The sequence below is a fragment of the Myxocyprinus asiaticus genome, chromosome 48, assembly GCF_019703515.2.
Source record: "Myxocyprinus asiaticus isolate MX2 ecotype Aquarium Trade chromosome 48, UBuf_Myxa_2, whole genome shotgun sequence".
NCBI classification, from domain to species: Eukaryota; Metazoa; Chordata; class Actinopteri; order Cypriniformes; family Catostomidae; genus Myxocyprinus; species Myxocyprinus asiaticus.
Genome location: NC_059391.1, coordinates 20,196,562 through 20,214,043, shown reverse-complemented (window position 1 = coordinate 20,214,043; position 17,482 = coordinate 20,196,562). Strand labels below are relative to the sequence as shown.

The 17,482-nt window shown below is 38.7% G+C and overlaps 1 protein-coding gene across 4 annotated transcripts in view; it reads right to left on the bottom strand.

Annotated features, from left to right (window-relative positions):
- Positions 1–366: 366 nt before the first annotated feature.
- Positions 367–17,482, bottom strand: part of LOC127437781 (cytoskeleton-associated protein 5-like) — a 38,681-nt gene continuing 21,565 nt past the window's right edge. Inside the window, exons 20-46 of one of the 4 annotated variants that reach the window (XM_051692950.1) lie at positions 16,959–17,084; positions 16,370–16,509; positions 16,029–16,203; positions 15,698–15,811; positions 15,019–15,147; positions 14,381–14,575; positions 13,744–13,876; positions 13,155–13,252; positions 12,849–12,938; positions 11,614–11,739; positions 11,374–11,523; positions 11,050–11,253; positions 10,820–10,955; positions 9,392–9,585; positions 8,970–9,136; positions 8,640–8,663; positions 8,127–8,300; positions 7,818–7,938; positions 5,205–5,384; positions 4,705–4,892; positions 4,511–4,586; positions 3,924–4,112; positions 3,300–3,437; positions 2,545–2,628; positions 2,214–2,373; positions 1,820–1,962; positions 367–1,132 (exon numbers count right to left, since the gene is read on the bottom strand). In XM_051692950.1, the coding sequence (XP_051548910.1) occupies positions 917–1,132; positions 1,820–1,962; positions 2,214–2,373; positions 2,545–2,628; positions 3,300–3,437; positions 3,924–4,112; positions 4,511–4,586; positions 4,705–4,892; positions 5,205–5,384; positions 7,818–7,938; positions 8,127–8,300; positions 8,640–8,663; positions 8,970–9,136; positions 9,392–9,585; positions 10,820–10,955; positions 11,050–11,253; positions 11,374–11,523; positions 11,614–11,739; positions 12,849–12,938; positions 13,155–13,252; positions 13,744–13,876; positions 14,381–14,575; positions 15,019–15,147; positions 15,698–15,811; positions 16,029–16,203; positions 16,370–16,509; positions 16,959–17,084 (3,870 nt within the window). In that variant the 3' untranslated portion in view covers positions 367–916. The remainder of the gene's footprint in view (positions 1,133–1,819; positions 1,963–2,213; positions 2,374–2,544; positions 2,629–3,299; positions 3,438–3,923; positions 4,113–4,510; positions 4,587–4,704; positions 4,893–5,204; positions 5,385–7,817; positions 7,939–8,126; positions 8,301–8,639; positions 8,664–8,969; positions 9,137–9,391; positions 9,586–10,819; positions 10,956–11,049; positions 11,254–11,373; positions 11,524–11,613; positions 11,740–12,848; positions 12,939–13,154; positions 13,253–13,743; positions 13,877–14,380; positions 14,576–15,018; positions 15,148–15,697; positions 15,812–16,028; positions 16,204–16,369; positions 16,510–16,958; positions 17,085–17,482) is intronic. The other 3 variants (XM_051692951.1, XM_051692952.1, XM_051692953.1) reach the window with 3 other exon arrangements.

The following is a 17,482-nucleotide window of genomic DNA, read 5'->3' as shown; positions in this document are numbered from 1 at the left end:
CTCTTCATGTAATCTCAGACTGACTTGATGTTCAGTAGGAGGCTCTGTGGGGGTAATGCAATCTCTTGCAGAGCACCCTGTTCTTCTATTTGCAAAAGAACTGTTTTGGGAGACTAAAATTTATTTTTCCTATTGACACTAAAGCTGCTGATATAAATAAACATCTTAAGTGCCTAAAACTTTTGCACAGTACTGTGTGTGTATAAAATAATCTTTATTGCCATTTTCACTATAGATTATACACTTAACAGAAACGCTTCAACACTAATCCCAGTTTGATAATAAAAAATGCATCAATTACCAATATTTCACTACAGAGTGGAAAATGTTGGGAGTATTTTTAAAAGAAAAACTGAATAAACGGCCTTTAGTAATGCAAACTTTATTTACATAAAAGAATGATCCAGTACTTCATGCTATGCTCCTTAAAAGAAAGGAATCAGTCTTTCACAGTTATGAACACTTCAAAGATGGAAGATTGAAAGGCAGAAAGAAAACAGCCAAAATGACAAACGGAAGTTGAGAGACCAAGTGAAAGCAACATTTTAATTTAGATCTCTAAAACATCTATAAAACAAAAACTGCCAGCCTCACTTATACATATTACAGCATTCTGCACAAGGAAACTGTACACGCAAAACCCTAAATGACACATAAAAGCGTGGTGTGGTTAGCCACTCTATGTACAAAAACAATTGTGCACAATACTAACATACAGAAAAATTAGTTTACTTAATATCATACAATGCAGACAGATCCGTTGGAGTGCCGTTGGGAGTTCCTATTTGCGTAACCGTAATCTATGCACATTTACCCTGAAAAATGTTGGGGTTGTTATGTTGGGGAGAGAAAGCCTTAAGATGTGGGAGTTAGCAGACTATCTAGTGCGAGCGTTAAATTAAGGCAGGGCTTAATTTCACTGGCGGTTGCTCTTTATCCTTTCCAGTCTCTTTTTGAGGTCATCAAGGTTGGAGGCGGGGGAAGAGGAGCGGGTGGGGCTGTGAGAGTGAGACTGCTCCTGCTGGAAGTGCTCGCGAGATTCCTTTAGCTGGGAGAGTTTGCTGTGGAGCATGTCTGTGGAGGAGGCCACCGATGGTCTCAGGGAACTGAGAGGAGGTCGGTCTTCCTCAGGCTGCAGCAAAAGATTAAATGTAGCATTTATAGCTTGTTTTACCTCCTTCACATTTACAAATCGATAAATATTTTCAAAATTTTGAAGTTCAAAATGTAGTCTTTACACAAAAAGTCCAAGTTCAAATTGAACATTTTAAAATGTATTGTATGTCCTGATTTTTTTTTTTTGAAATTCAAATAGAAATTTCACAATTTTAAAAACTACATTTAATTTTGAAAGTTAAAATATGTAGTAATAACACAATTTAAATCAAATCATATTTCACACAAAGAAACAAACAATTTAAAATTCAAAATGTGTAATATTTAGGGAAAAAAATAATTTACCACTGTGAAAGAAATCATAAATAACAAATGCTTAACACTTTGAAATTCTAAATGTATAAAAGGGGTATTTTTAAAAAATTTAAAATGTTAAAGCTTTTAAAATTTGACATTTGGTAAATTTAGCAAAACAATTTACAAAAATTAAAAATGCATTCATAAAAATAGAAATGAAAGTGTCTCCAGGTGCCACAGATACAAGACAAACATGTCAGGAATATGCAGAAAAAGCTGCATATTAGCATAGAAACCAAACATATAGCAATATAAACACCATGAAAGATCAATGTCTGTACTGAATTAGTTGGGAGCTGACTTAAGAAAACTTAGAAGTTTTGGTAGAAGTTATAGTAAAACTAACCGCTGAGTTCTCAAGGCCGCGCCGTTGCCGTAAGATCTTAAGTCTCTCGTAGTAGGCTGCAGCGTTCAGATCTTCTCCGTTACTGCTGATGGACACAGAGCTAGAGCTCGGCAAATAGGAATCTGTGCTGTGCTGAGGGATTACTGAAAGATAAAAATCAACAAACTTCAGTACCCTAGCATAAAACAAAGGCATAAGACTCCATCTTAAAACAAGCCTTAAGACGGTATAAAGAGATTTGGAAATTTGGTTAGGCTGTAAAAGGTTCCTAAATGTTTCTTTTTGACCATGAATGAACCCAGGTTTAAACTATGAAATTGCCACGTAAAAATCAGTATGATTGTGTGGATCGAGGTATGATATGTGGTCAATCACAATGGGTTAGGTGACTCACCTGTGGAGCTCTGGATTCTGCCTTTTCCTTCACGCTCCGACTCGATCATACGAAGTCCTCGCTCCACGTAGCTCTGGAAGAACTGGGATGTGTTCCTCAGGAAGGGCTCAAGATCTGCATCAGAATACTTCTGCTTGTACTCGTACAGCTCTGTTAAACCCTGGAGAATGAATGCATTTCAGTTTACAAAGATAAAATATATTGGCAAATAAAACCCATCTGCAGGTGCACAAGGACAAAATGTTAAAATACAAATGATTTGGCCACAAGAAAATAAAAAATGGAGCTTGTAAATTTAGCAAATACTCTGTATCCTCTGCTGTAATGTTACCTCTTTAGTGTTCTCTTTGGAGCCGATCTTTTTAAAAATTTCAGACAGGATGTCACTCACTTTGGCCTTGATCACTTTGTCATCCTATCCAAATTGAAATACAACACATTTAATAATGCAGTAAAACAACAAAATGACACAGTGCTATAAAATGGAAACAGATGCACAGGCAAAACTACCGAAAGATAACCATAATGTTAGCACTTGATATTTCCAACCACAGACCATAAAGGTGTATCTTTATTGCCTGGTGCTCAGATGATGGCCGAAAGAAAAACAAAAATGGCAATGCTACCTTAGCTTTGCAGGTGTTTGACAACAAACCAAATTGCAGAGGACAAACAATTATCTGCAATGCTAGCATCTGTTCTGCAGGTGTGCGATCACCAACAGAGGATTATTTACTGTACAGCTGTCTCTACAAATGTAACTTTGCTAAACAGATTTTCATCATGTTGTAACAGGGTTTAAAATGGGCAAGGAGGTGGCGGGAATTGGCTGAACAGTCAAATTAATATTTAATGTAAACTTAAAGACACAAAAGTGCGTAGTCACGGCCCGACCCCGCCCTCCTCCTCGTCACACATGTAAATGTAGGAAACTTGACTCATTGATGCATTATTTGCTAAAAAGTGAAAGTGGGCACAGTTGTTTATAAACATCTCCCTGGGTGTCATCATGTTTGCATGACATACACCCACATCTTGGTGAAATCAAAGCTGGAAGTCCAACTTCAAGTGGTGATTTGTACGTACCGATCGGAGGGCACCCTTCTCTGTGCTCTTGTCAGACTTAAGTCCAGAGAGGTTTGTTGAATGTTTAACCACCCGCCTCAGGTGCGCCTCCAGTTCGGACTCGTTGCGGTTCTCAATCATGGACATGTGATCTAATATCTGTAACAAACATTGGCAAATCACTTTCAAAAAGACCCAAAAGATTGCCATGGAGATCCCCATGTTAGGGATAGTTCACCCAAAAATGAAGTCATAATTTCCTCATCCTTATGTTGCTCCAAACCCGTATGACTGACCTCCATGAAACGAGATGTTTGGCAGAATGACAGCCTCCAGTCACCATTCACTTTCATTGTATGAAAAAGAGAAGCAATGAAAGTGAAATGAAAATGGTAACAAGAGACCAACATACTGCCTAAAATCTCCTTTTGTGTTATGCAAAAAGTGGTAACACTTTACAATAAGGTTCCATTCGTTAATGCATTAGGTATCACAAACTAACAATTAGCAACGCATTACACAATTTCTTAATCTTTGTTAATGTTCATGTTAACTAATGTAAACCTTATTGTAAAGTGTTACCAAAAAAAGTCATACTTGTTTAGAACAACAAATATTTTGAGTGGTCAGTCCCTTTAAGTGTACCTTGGCACCAGTGAGCCTGCAGAGCGTATGTAGCAGTGTCTTCAGAGTCCGGTGGGGAATGTCACTCTTGAGCTGTTTGAGCTTCTCTTTAGGGAAAACCTTCATGAAGTTGTGCACATCCAGGAGTATGCGGTCCAAATTAATGCTGTTGATGGTCTGAGGCAGGAAACGGATCATTCTCCATAGACACTGTATGGGACAGAGATGGGTATCGTTCAGAAATTACATGAAATCAAAAGTGACTTTAATAAATAGCTCTAGCCTTCTTGTGCACAATTCAGGGCTCTTAAGTAGTGTTTTCTTACTCATTAAAATTTCTCCACCAATGAAATTACTTTTCTGCTGACATAACCAAATTCACTATCCAAACAAATTTCATTGGATAAAATGAGGTCCTGCCCTACATTTCCAGTTTAAAATCTTGTTTCACTCTGAAATGATTAGTGAAGCTTAGTCCATTTTGAATGGCATTGGTTTTTACTCTTTAGGTTTGTTAAAAGATGTGACCCTTAGCTACTGAGCCAAGAGTCCTGCCTAAGATGTGTGTACACATACATTGATGTTTTAACAAAGTGAGCCAACTGTACCTTCATGACGAGTTCAGAGAACATGGGGGAGCCAGCAGTGCTGGTAAGACTGTCCTGCAGAAGCACCAGCAAAGCACTGGAAAAGAAACCAGAATGATAATTTACCTGTGGGCATCAATTACACAAGTCTACAGCACTACAGTGGGACAATTTTATACAGCATGGTACAATTGAAGGTATCTTGCTTTGCTGACCTCAGGATGTTGGTCTGGTCAGATTTCTCCAACACTCGGACCACAAGCAGATTGACCGAGCGAATGAGCTGCTGTCCATCTTCAATGTCCTCCACTCTGGAGTCCAACATTAGTGTGATCAGACCGTGCATCAGGTCCTTCAGGACGCCCATGGAGGCTTCCCGCGCCAGACTCTCCATTGAGAACAGCTGAAAAGGGATGACAATGACTCAGCATACTGAAGAATGATGACCTTTGTTTTAACTGCAGATCCGCAACGCATTTTAATTTGTAAATTATTTTCTACCAGAGCATTACAAAAGCCGCTTGTTTCTAGAGCTACAATACCAGATGTGTTTGTGCATCCTGCAATTCTCTGTAGTAGAAGTTTCTTAATTTCCAAACAGAGAACTTCCAAAATTGAGATTAAGAAGAAACTTCAGGGTTCCCACACCTTTTGTTTATTGTTGGGGGAAATTTGCACTTGTATGTCCAATCCATGTCCTCTGAGCAGCACTCACCGACAGCATGTTGCCTATGATGCAGCTGTAGAGTTTGAAGATGTCCTTCTTGTCCAGGCGATCGTCAGCCATGTGTGTGTTGTAAATAAGCCGCAGCTGCATGAAAGTGGCAATGAGGAACTGGTCGATGTGTCCAGACATGGCTTCTGCCTTGTCCGCCTGCCTCAACACCTCATCAATCTGCAGGAGGACATCACAGGAAATTCCATCTATTCGTATGTGCAAAGTGATGTAAAGGTTTGGGATAGAAAGCCCACACATCCATAGTGAACTTAAAATAGTTCTCCCAAAAATAAAAATTCTCTCATCAACTCAACCTCATGCCATTCCAGATCAGTAAGTCCATACAATGCAAGAGAATGGTGACCAAAACTTTGAAGTTCCAAAAAGAACAAAGGCAGCATAGAAGTAATTAAGTAATTAAGACTCCAGTGGTTTACTTCATGTCTTCTGAAGTGATCCAATTGGTTTTGGGTGAGAACGGCCCACAATGTAACCTCTTTTTCCTTCGATTACACTTCCTAATGCTTGAAGCATGCAGAGAGCACTAGATGGTGCTAGGAAGTGTAATCGAGCTTGCAATCACGATTGTGCCAAGAGACTGCAATGGCAAGACGTACAGTGAAAAGGAGTTGCATTTTGGTCTGTTCTCAACCAAAACGGATTAGATCATGTCACAAGACATGGATTAAACCACTGGAGTTTTATGGATTACTTTTATGCTACCTTTGTGCTTTTTGAAGCTTTAAAGTTTGACTTGCATTGTATGGACCTACAGAGCTGAGATATTCTTCTAAAAATCCTCATTTGATTGCTGGTCGCACTGGCCATTGAACCACTGTCGTTTGCTCTGAGGTCCTCCCCTTTGCTTCAGGATGTGGTGCGGTCAGGCACTGAAATTAAATTGTCATTCTATGCCGATGATTTATTATTATACATTTCTAATACGATTTCCAGTTTCCCAGTTATTTTATCCATGTTGGAAATATTTGGCTTGGATCTCTTTACCCCATTTAATGTCTTACTATTGGTCAGCAAATATTCACAAGTTAACATTTTGGCTTAGTTCGTCCACTGCAACATGGTGCAGATTGGAGGCAAACTCGTGTATATCTACCTCTCTGTTGGCTTTGCTTACTTCACCCCTATCCTGAAATCCCTCTTCCTCTGCACATAATCCAGCAGTTGTATCAACCCTTCGGATCTGGTGTCAGTTCAGGCGACACTTTCAATTTACTTCTGGTTCAACATTAACGCCATTACTGGAGAATCATATGTTCCCCCATCTCTTACTGATTGTGTTTTTAAGCAGTGGCATGTAAAAGGCTTAAGATGTTTTCAAGACTAGTATAAAGATGGCACCTTTTGTATCTATGTACAGCTATCTTCTGAATTGGGGTTGTCAGAATCCCATTTGTTTCAGTTTTTGCAGATTAGACATTGCTCTGTCACTATTTCCTAATTACCCCTCTCTAGCCCTGGTACAAGTATGGAAAGAGTTTCTGCAACTTAATCCTCACCACAAGTCACAAATTTAAAGAATTTATAGTAGTCTTTTAGGCTTAGATGATTATTAATAACATTTTAAGAGCATGGGAGTGTGAGCTGGGAGAAAGTTTTCAAGAGGAATGGTAGGTGGGTGCGCTGGACAGAATACGCTTTAGTAAAATATGTGCTTGTCTTGGCCTCATACAATTTAAAATACTACACAGAATTCATTTTTCCAAGGCCCAGCTATCTGAAATATTTCCTAATATTGAAGACAGATGCGATAGATGTTGTGCGTCTCAGTGTAATTTGAGTCATGTTTTTTACTTGTCCTATGTTGCAAAATTACTGGGTTAATTATTTTACAATTATGTCTGAGGTGTTAAAAGTCAGTATTGACGTTTGCCCTGCTATAGCAATTTTTGGGGTACCAAAGGTCTGGTCTCGGTTTAACTGGATATTTTAGCCTTTACCTCCTTATTAGCTAGGCGTCATATTCTACTCCACTGGAAATCTAATAAGCCTCCAACTACATCTCAATGGCTTGTGGATTCCATGTTTTTTCTTAAACTGGAAAAGGTTAGATGTTCTGGGAAAAGTAACTTTTTTAGTAAATGATATACTTTTATAGCCTAAATTAGTCTCTTAACATCCTGCCTCCTGTCTAATATCCCCCCCGCCCCCTCTTTATTATTTCTTTTATTTTATTATTTTTTTCTTATTGTATTATTTTTGGATATATGATTGTGGTTGGGAGGGTAGTGTTTGTATACTCATGTGTTTGTATGCATGATCATTTACCCCACCACTACTTTTATTTTCATTAGTTTTGTTATTGTTAAGCTTTGGTTAGAGAAAAAAAAAAAAAAAAAAGAGGATAATGTGTAGTAACCTATTTTTTTTGTAATAATGATTGTTCTATAATAAAAAAAGTTTGAACATAAAAATCCTCATTTGTGTTCTGCAGAAGAAAGAAAGTCATACACATCTGGGATGGCATGAGGGTGAGTACGAGAGAGTATTTCATTTTTTGGTGAACTATTCCTTTAACCAAGTCTGGTAAGGTCATGAAAACCCTTCGAATATAAAAGGTGTGAGAGCCTAAACCCCAAGCAGGACACCCACCTGTGCTAAGGCCTGGATACTAGTGTTAATATCTCCACTGGCCACCTGTGAGATGACGAAGTTGATGGTGGAGGCAGTGCTGTTGTGAATGTCATCAAAATGAGGGGAAACCGTACGCATCCTGAAAAACACACCAAATGCCACATTTAAATGTATTCATCTCACTACACAGATGCCGTCTAAACTTTTAGAAGTCAAAATGTATTAGCATCTACCACAAATGTACTCTAGACTTCTAGATTGCAAAATATTGTACAGTTTTAATTAAGGAACTATTGAAATGAGCCCTTCATTGTGACAAGATCTTACTTGCGCTCGGGGATCATGACCGGCTCCAGGACTTCATCCAGTTTGTGCTGCACCAAGTCGGGTATGTCGCTGGCACATGTGTGGTTGTTCTCGAACACATCAAGATCCAGCTGAAACTCTTTTGGGATGGATGGAGCCGACTGCTCTAGGTGAGCATTCTGTGCCCGAGCTTGACTATTAAAAATGAAGATTGATGTCACTTTTGCTGCATTTTTGAGACCATTGTGTACCATATTACAGAAACACTAAATCTCACATTTGCAGATCCTTATACTTAAATGTTTTTCCAATCTATTTTCACTTTTTGTGAAATTTCACCATTTCAATTTTGTTCCTGTTATTTCCCCTGACCCAGTGTCAACATAATGAGACCAAAAATTTAATTTTCCATACATTAAGCTAGTCATCGCCCTAACATTTATTTCCAAAGTCTTTTTTTAAACAGTGGTTTCTAGATCTCCAGGAAGTCAGATGCCATGCGAGCAGTGCCTACAACGTTACGGCAGTACTTACATCCTGTAAGTGCGATACATTATTCTGTCCATGGAGGCCAGCGAAGAAAAGAAAGGAATAGTAAAGGAGAAGAGAAAGGCTCAGGATTAAGAAACAACATGCAATGACACAAGAGGATAGAATGAGACAATGACAGAGAACGAGCCATGTGCTTTACAAAGATTACAGAAAGACGTACAGTATTAGACATGGGCCAGACATTCAGTTCATGCTTCACCTATCTACTCTAGAACTTACCCTTGGCATTCAAAAGAACATTTTAGAGTGTATTTCGTGTAAGTGTATGGGGTGTGACTTGAGATCAAAGATGTACGCATTAGTGGTACATACTTGAGTTTATTGGGCACCTCCTCCTGAGCAGGCTTGCGGAGGAAAGTAGCATTGGGATTGGTGGGATGTTCCCTCTGGGTTCGCTCCTGTTTGGCTGCGGGCGCGGGTGTCTTCTTAGCCGAGCGTTTGATTCTCTCCTCAAGCATGCTCATCTCCTTCTCTGAAAGCTTTACAAAAACAAAGCTTTTTATCTCCTGAAGCTTAAACATTTAGTAATGACTGCTAACTTTTTTTTTTTTTTCTTTTTTTTTGCTTGGTAAAATGATAAAACTATTAGCCTATCAAAGACAAGAATTTGTTCAGGACTCAAAAGCAAGGAAATTACAAATTCAAAACCAAATCTGAAAATGTTAGATTTTTTAAATGAATATAAATACAATATATAAAGTGAAAGGCTGTTTAATGGCATCTTGATGTCTTACATTGCCAATTAGTTTGAAGACTTGGTCTCCACAAGTGTTGTAGGCAGCCACAACAGTATTGAGTGCAGCGTTGCGGACCGTGGTGTCACGGTCTCCGATGTGAACGCCGATTTCTTTAAGAGATTTGGCTGGAGTCGGCTGACACACATTCATACCAAAGTTCTCAATCAGGCACCCAAGCTCCTCAAGACATTCTGAAGAATGAATAAGCAATGTATAAGCCAAACTCAACTTTACAAAATGTCTCGCAACACTGTTAGGAGGCTGTTACAATGAATGAAACTAGTAGGGGGCGATAGGACCAAAATCTTATATCATGATAGGAGTCATTTTATATCACGATAATGATATATATTGCGATACAGTACATTTTTTCTGTCTAGAAAACCAATAAAAAATAGAAAAAAATCGGTTAACAACCATATTTTAATGACTAATATTTTTTAAAATTAGTCAGTGAAATAAATACTTTTTAAATGAAAACTACCTCCTTGTATATAATTCTCTTTATTTAGAACTTGAAAGTAAAAAAAAAAAAAAAAACCTTTTAAATCAACCTCACCATAATACTAAATTTCACATTATGCCACATTTCAGTCTGATGTTGCAGTCCTCAAGAAACTCAAAATCTTTTCAAAGCAAGTAACAAAGAAAATATTACATAATTTTAGTTAAAAAAATAAAATAAAATAATAATAATAATAAAAGAAAAAAAAAAAGTCCTGCTGAAAAAAATTTAAGAAAAAAGGAATTATTGCAGAACGCATCTTTTGGCTTTCATAATATTCTTTAGCGTGCTTAATTTTAAGTTGGCAATACAGATTGTTTGTATTACCACAAGTGATAATCGTCGCGCAACACAGTTTGCAGATTAAATTTGTCTAATCTTTGTTGGCTTTGTGAACCTACACCACAGATATCGCACCTGTTTTAAAAACAAGCGCCGCTTCATTTTCTTGACTTTTTTATTGATCATTTCAGCAATAATTCATCAAATGATGGAGAAGTACAGATGTGCGGTGTCGTCAAGTGCACCTCGGCATGTTAAAGAGATCATCCAGGTGTCTGGATCACAGTGATGCTGTCCTAGAGTGCTCAGAACCGGCCCGCAAAATCAGAATAGCAAAGAATCAGCAACGGGTTTGCGAGCGCATCTGCACCGTTCCTTTAGTGAATCTGGCGTTAGACCAGCGCACACAAATAACCGGCAATTTTACCTGCTGCAACTCATTCCCCACTAAAGCCTGGTTTCAGTCTCATGTGAAGCATGCCCACAATATAGATGTACATGATATAACAAAAACACTATCGATTCACACTTTATATCATCGCCATGATATATACCGTCATTTGCCCCAGCCATAAATGAAACCTTCAAATAATTTAAGTCATAATATCAATTCATAAAAAAATAGGATTTTTATTTACCAGATCTCTGCTTGGAGTTCTTCGATTTGGTCCCTTCCATTAGGAAAGGAAAGACTTTACTGGCGGCATAAACTTTACACAGCATCGTCAGAATTGCGCGAACATCCTTGCGCACCACATCTTTTGACTCCCCAACCTGCCCAGGGAGAGCAAACAGAAAAGGACCACATTAGGCTGTATATAGAAATTGGGGGTGGGATTCTACTTGGATTAATTAACTAAAGAGCCACCTTAAGGATCAGGTAGGGAATGAAAGAAGAGGCCTCATTGTCATTGAGCTGGTAGTTCTTCCTGCTCAGCATGGTGAAGAGCAGCTTTAAAAACTCCAGGGCTTTCATCAATACACTTGTGTTGGTATCAAAGAACCGCAGGGTGAACCACTTCAACACCAGATCCAGACAGCTAATCACAGCCTCAGACTCAGCCTCCATGTGCTGAGAAAGACAAGTATAGTATGACTTGATATAGTGCTTGCTGTAGACCTACATGTTTAACATTTTTGGAAACTCATTTTTTGTTTAACATCACTACACTACGAGTCTGATGAGACTAACCTCAATCATGGCACCAATAGCTTTAACGTGCCGCTGAAAGTCAAAATGGAAGAGCTCATCTTGGAGCCATTTGGCCAGACAGGTTGACATTTGAGTCTTCAGCTGTTCCACGTACTCGTCACGAGGAGTCATGAAGTTCCACTTCAGAATCTGGAGAGAAGTTTAGAACTGGTCAAAATACTGAATGTTGTGGAGTTCAAAAGTTGAGAAAACGCTGTTGCAAGCTGCGTTACATCTCACCTTCAATGCCTTTTCTTCCTTTATCCTCTGCTCTTTGCCATTTGGTACGAGGATGAAGATGGGTCCAGACCGGTCTTCCTCATCCTTTGCTCCAGCCTTCACTGGAGGTTTCTTACCAACGACACCCTGCGTAAAGTAAAATGCTGCATTAGCAGATGCTACAAATTCGATACCAGTTTTTCTGCTATGTCAAAGGCTAATCTCATGAATATTCAATTTGCTAATATTGCTCTAACCTTTAAGTGTCCAGTCACACTACCTTAAAGAAATAGTTCACCCAAAAATTTAAGTTCACATCATTAACATCCTCATGCCATCCCAGATGTGTATGACTTGCTTCTGCAGAACACAAATAAAGATTTTTAGAAAAACATCTCAGCTCTGTAGGTCCATTCAATGCAAGTGGATGGTGGCTAGAACTTTGAAGGTCCAAAAAACATATAAAGGCAGCATACGACGAGCAAGTAATCCATACGATTGTAGTGGTTTAATCTATGTCTTCAGAAGCGATATAATAGATTTGGGTGTGAAACAGATCAATATTTAAGTCCTTTTTTTTCTTTCTTCCTTTTACTATAAATCTCCACTTTCACTACTTTTGTTTTTGGCGACTCTCATTAATTATGCATATCACCACCTACTGGGCAGGAAGGAGAATTTGTTCTAAAAAAAGGACTTAAATATTGATCTGTTTCTCACCCAGACCTATCATACCTTCTGAAGACATGGATTTAACCACTGGAGTAAATTGGCTCCTTTTATGCTGTCTATGTGTGCTTTTTGGAGCTTCAAAGTTCTGGACACCATTTACTTGCAATGAATGGACCAACGGAGTGAAGCTATTCTTCTAAAAATCTTCATTTGTGTTCAGCAGAAGAAAGTCATACACATCTGGGATGGCATAAGAGTAAGTAAGTGAGAGAATTTCCATTTTTGCATGAACTATCCCTTGAATTGAATGAAAGTCTTTAAGACATCTTCATGAAGACTGTCATTTTAAATTGGAGTATGTTTAAAGGTATTTCAGCATTTGCTATGGTATAAATATTGGTTTATTTCATGCTCCTGACAATTTGGTACCACAACCCAACGTTCAACAATGAAAGGAGGGGATGACAGAACAAATAGTGGTAGTAACAAATACGTTTTTAAAGTCACATGCAGTGCTTACACACCAAAACCAGCCACCTCACTCCAGTGCCATTGGTGCTTTGTAAAAAAAAAGTCTATTGTACCTGCTGGTTGCTAGGCGTCCCTCTCGAGAGCCTGTTTTGTTTACTCGTATTATCTTTATCACCTTTCACCTTGAGCTCCATGCTCTCTCTCTAGTCAATGCAAAAAATTACTGCTTCAGAGAGGAACATGCATATAACAGCTAAAAATGCAGAACCCTTTTATTTTCCCACTCATAGTCGTTGCTAGAAAAACAAACACTGCCATTGTCTCTCCATGATACAACCCTTGTTGTAGCTTATAAACGGACCTGATGTTGCCAAAAAAAAAAAAAAAAAAAAAAAAGGCGAAAAAAAAATGCTTCACACCTTTTTAGCCACAGGTCCTGCTGGTTTAGTTTTCTTGGTGTCTGGTTTGGGTTCTGGTTCACTGTAGTCTTCACAAGGAGTCTGGTTCCTGGCTGGAGCTGTACAATAAAGACAATGTTTTAAAGGTGTCGTAGAGATTTCAGCCATCTTCTGCCATTTTGGTAAAGTTAACCACATGCTGCATTTCCAAATCCAGCCCTCCAAAAATGAGTCAGCCAACCCAATGCCAGCAATCCAAAATGCACAATGTTTGACATGTAAGGATGGTTTCTAATTGGCTAGTTCTCTGCAAAGATGGTTGAATGACTTTTGTTGTTGTTTACAAAGCCTATGGCTTTTAAAGAGACACCCATTCAGTGATATCTGTTAGGTAGCACAAACAAATCATGTGTTTTTCTCACAGCACCATTATTTTCAGATAAGACAACTCCACTCAGATTTTCTAAAACAGGTCCTAAATGTCTGATTTTAAATCCACTAACAGGATTCACAGGAGTTCAATGAACCTGCCTTGAAGGCATCTGTATGTGTAAGTCTAGCAGGCAGCAGTGGAATCATGTTAGCTTTGTTTAAAGGAAAGAGTGTAAACCTGAGGTTGGTTTGGAGGAAGGGGCGCTGGAGGTGGGTTTAGAAGCTGCAGCTTTGGCAGGAGCAGCAGGCTTGGCTGGCATCACAGCCCTGGCCTTCTCCAGCATGCCAACCACCTGGTCCTTTGAGGCAGGCTGCAGAAAGACGAGAGAGAGAGGGTGTCGTTACACGGCTGCTTTTCTCTGTTCGGAAGTTGATCAATGTGTTCCGTTCTTATAATCCATCTGTTCTTTGGAACAAGGAAGATAAGGAAAAAGCAACAGTATCAAAAGCGAAAGAAGCTTTATACTGAAAGTTCTTTTAGAGGCAGATAATGACAATAGCTTGCTTATGTCTAGCTATGATAATACCAAACCAGAGACATTCAAGTTTTCTTGGTTTCTAGGATGTTGTTAGGGTGTTCAGGGTGGTTGCAAAGGGCACTGCTTTGCGGTTGCTTAAGTGTTCTTAGTGGTTTTTGGCATGCTGATACACGTGTGTCAGGACAGTAAGCAACCTACCTAGAACATACTAAGGCAAAAGATCCCACACCCTGAACCTGATATTCTCATCACTACATTTGACTCAGATTCCTCTTTCAATGTAAGCTTATGGTATTTTTTATTTTTTTGTCCAGACTTTTACCACTAGGCACTTGCCTTCAGTTTGACAGTAGCTTTGCTCATCTTCTCATAGCTCAGGTGCATCATGAAGGTGGGGAGGGCGTCCTGAGCTTTCTTGCGCACATCGCCACTGCGGTCCTCCAGACAGGTATACAGGGGAGGCACACACAGCATCAGGTCTGCGGGCACCGTACGCAAGGTAGGCAGCTTCTCAGCCAGCCAGCCAAGCACCTACAGGGGACAGACACCAACTGAGACTTGAACAATACCCCCCCCCATACATTAGAAGTAATTTCAGAGCTGGAGAAAGTCATAACATATTGTTGAAAGATGAAAACAAACTTTATTCTCTGCAAAGTAACATGCACTAATGAATTGTGCAAAATAAAAAAAAAATAAAAAAAAGAACATTTCTCAATTAAAAAGGACCATTTATGATTTCATTTGCTTTTAAGAACACACGATTTGTGGTAGACCAATATATTGGCTAAGCAAATTACGGTAATCAGCTGATGTTTTTTGGCCAATAATTGTGCTGGCTGGGCTGATTAAAACATGTGGTAGTTCACCCTTAAAAATGACCAGCTTTACAGCAACTGGAAACAGTCCTGTCTAAAGGAAGGTAATGTAGTTATTGCAGCACTTTAAACAGAAGCCTGTCAGTGCTGTTGTACCTCCTGTCTGAGGAAGGGGTTTTCCTTCTTGAGCTCTTCTGACAGGTCTTCTCCTTCAAGCCACTCCTTCATTCCTGTCTGCTCCACCCAGGCATTCAGTGTCGTCAGGGCAGCAGCACGGACATTTGACTAAGAACACGGGAGTTAAATTTCATACAAATGAGAAACAATTCACTGTTCTAGTTAGGGCTTATCTGAATAGCCAGTGCTGGAACAAACAAGAGGCAGAAGCTTTAGGTGCAAGAAAACATGACTATACACAGATCCTTAAAGGGATAGTTCACCCAAAAATGAAAATTCTCTCATTATTTACCCTCATGATATCACAAGTGTGTATGAATTTCTTTCTTCACCAGAACACATTTGAATAAAAACAGAAAAATATCTTAGCTCAGCAGGTCCTTAAAATGCAAGTGAATGGAGATTTCTCTTTTGAAGCTCCAAAAAACACAGACAGTCAGCATAAACGTCATCGATACGACTCCAGCGATTAAATGAAAGATTCCTAAAGCGATATGATCATTTTTGGTATTTTTCTTCAAATGTGTTCTGGTGAAAAAAGAAAGTCATACACACCTGGGATATCAAGAGGGTGAGTAAATAATAAGAATTTTCATTTTTGTGTGAACTATCCCTTTAAATTAAAGGGAAAACAAGTTCAACACTGTGCATTTTATACCTTGCTGTCTCCTAGAACAGTAATAATGGGGATTCCCAGGTTCTTGACTTGCTGTTTAAGAGCTGGACCCATGGCAGTGGCTATCTGCTGCAGAATACCAAGAGTCTGCTGAACCTACAGACACATTTTATTTTGTGATTACAATATGTACTTTTACATACAACTAAAAAATTCCTTTAAAAGACATTACAACAAATACACATCTGGGTGACAGTGGGGACTTTCAAAAACAATGCGGCATATAGTAAGCCAAATTCAAATTTCAATACAAAGCATTCAATTCAAATTTCTTATTTATGACAACATTTGGTGTAAACGGAGTCTGCATTACCAGTATTTTGTTGGAGTCATTGAGACGTCCCCTCAGTGCCAAGGGCAGCTCGCCAATGTTAGCCTGGATGAATTTGGCCTCAGAAATGACAGCTGTCACCTCATCAAGCCCTTCCTTTCTGATCTTCCAGTTTTTATCTCCGATCTTAGACACCATGTCTGATGTGATTTTATCACTGTCAATGAGAAACAATGAGTCACAAATTAAAACTATCCTTTAATTTGAACAAAATACTACAAACAAAAAATATACTACATTTTTGCTGGTATCCAAAAGTTGCCTAATGGATCCATTATCACTAATCAAAAGGAATTTGTATTTGCACTGGCACAGTGACTGACCTGATGTCAGTTCTGGGCAACAGGTCCATGATGTCTCCAGCTCCACCATCAACTTCCTCTTCCTCAGCCTTCTCTCCCTCCTCCTCACCTCCAGCTTTCTTGGCACCACGGATGGGTGCAGGAGGAGACTGGCCCTGCATCTAGAGGATGAAAAGGCAAAAGGTCAGCATCGAAAGAGAATGCCTTAAATTGTATATACACAAGTTAGACAGAAAATACACTGGTAACTATAGACTAAAAGCTTCATATTAAATCCCTTGCAAATTACAGTTTCATGTAGAGTTTAAAAGTTTTTCATTTCATAAAGTATCTACTTTGATCAAGGTAAATATATTAAAAGTGCTTACTACATCCAATGAAAATCAAAAGACACACACTCATCTATAAACTACTTGATTTAAGCTATAGAGGGAGGGGTTAGCAGTGAAAAACAAAAAAACAAAAACACATAAATAGGTGTGGTTGAGATGATCATTATTTAGGTATAAAAGGGTTTTAATGAGAGCACAAAAGCCTATCAAGGAAAGTATTTGAAAGGGTCACTTCTCAACTGCTATTGTACTTCTAAAATTCAAAAGGGAATGTTTACCTTTTCAAACTCTGCATCTATTTGCGAAAGCAGGGCAGGTTTTTCATCTTCAAAGAACATGCGCAGGGGAGCTCCCATATACAAGAACATGACTCCAAGCAGAGTGATTGCTGATGTCCTCACAGCCTGAAATTAATCATGAAAGTAGCTCATTACGGGTCATTACAATTACATTAGTCCAGACATATTCACATGAATTACAGTTTGAACAAAAGGTCAGGATACCTTATATATTTCAGGCAAGAATGCTCACTAATCACTGTACAGGGTTGCTGCAGATTTTTTAAAATCAAATTTAAGACTTTAAGACCTTTTTCCAAGACCTGAACAAATAAAATTAATACTGTATCCTCATTCCAAAACAATCTCAAAATAAATCATGTATCACAGACTCTTACTTAAACAGGCAGGGGCACACATTCAACATGGCCTTAACACTGCTTATCAGTAAATCAGGTAGGCTATATGCAAGTTTAAAATATTCAAGACATGTTTTCCATGTAAATATCACACTAAAATTTGTT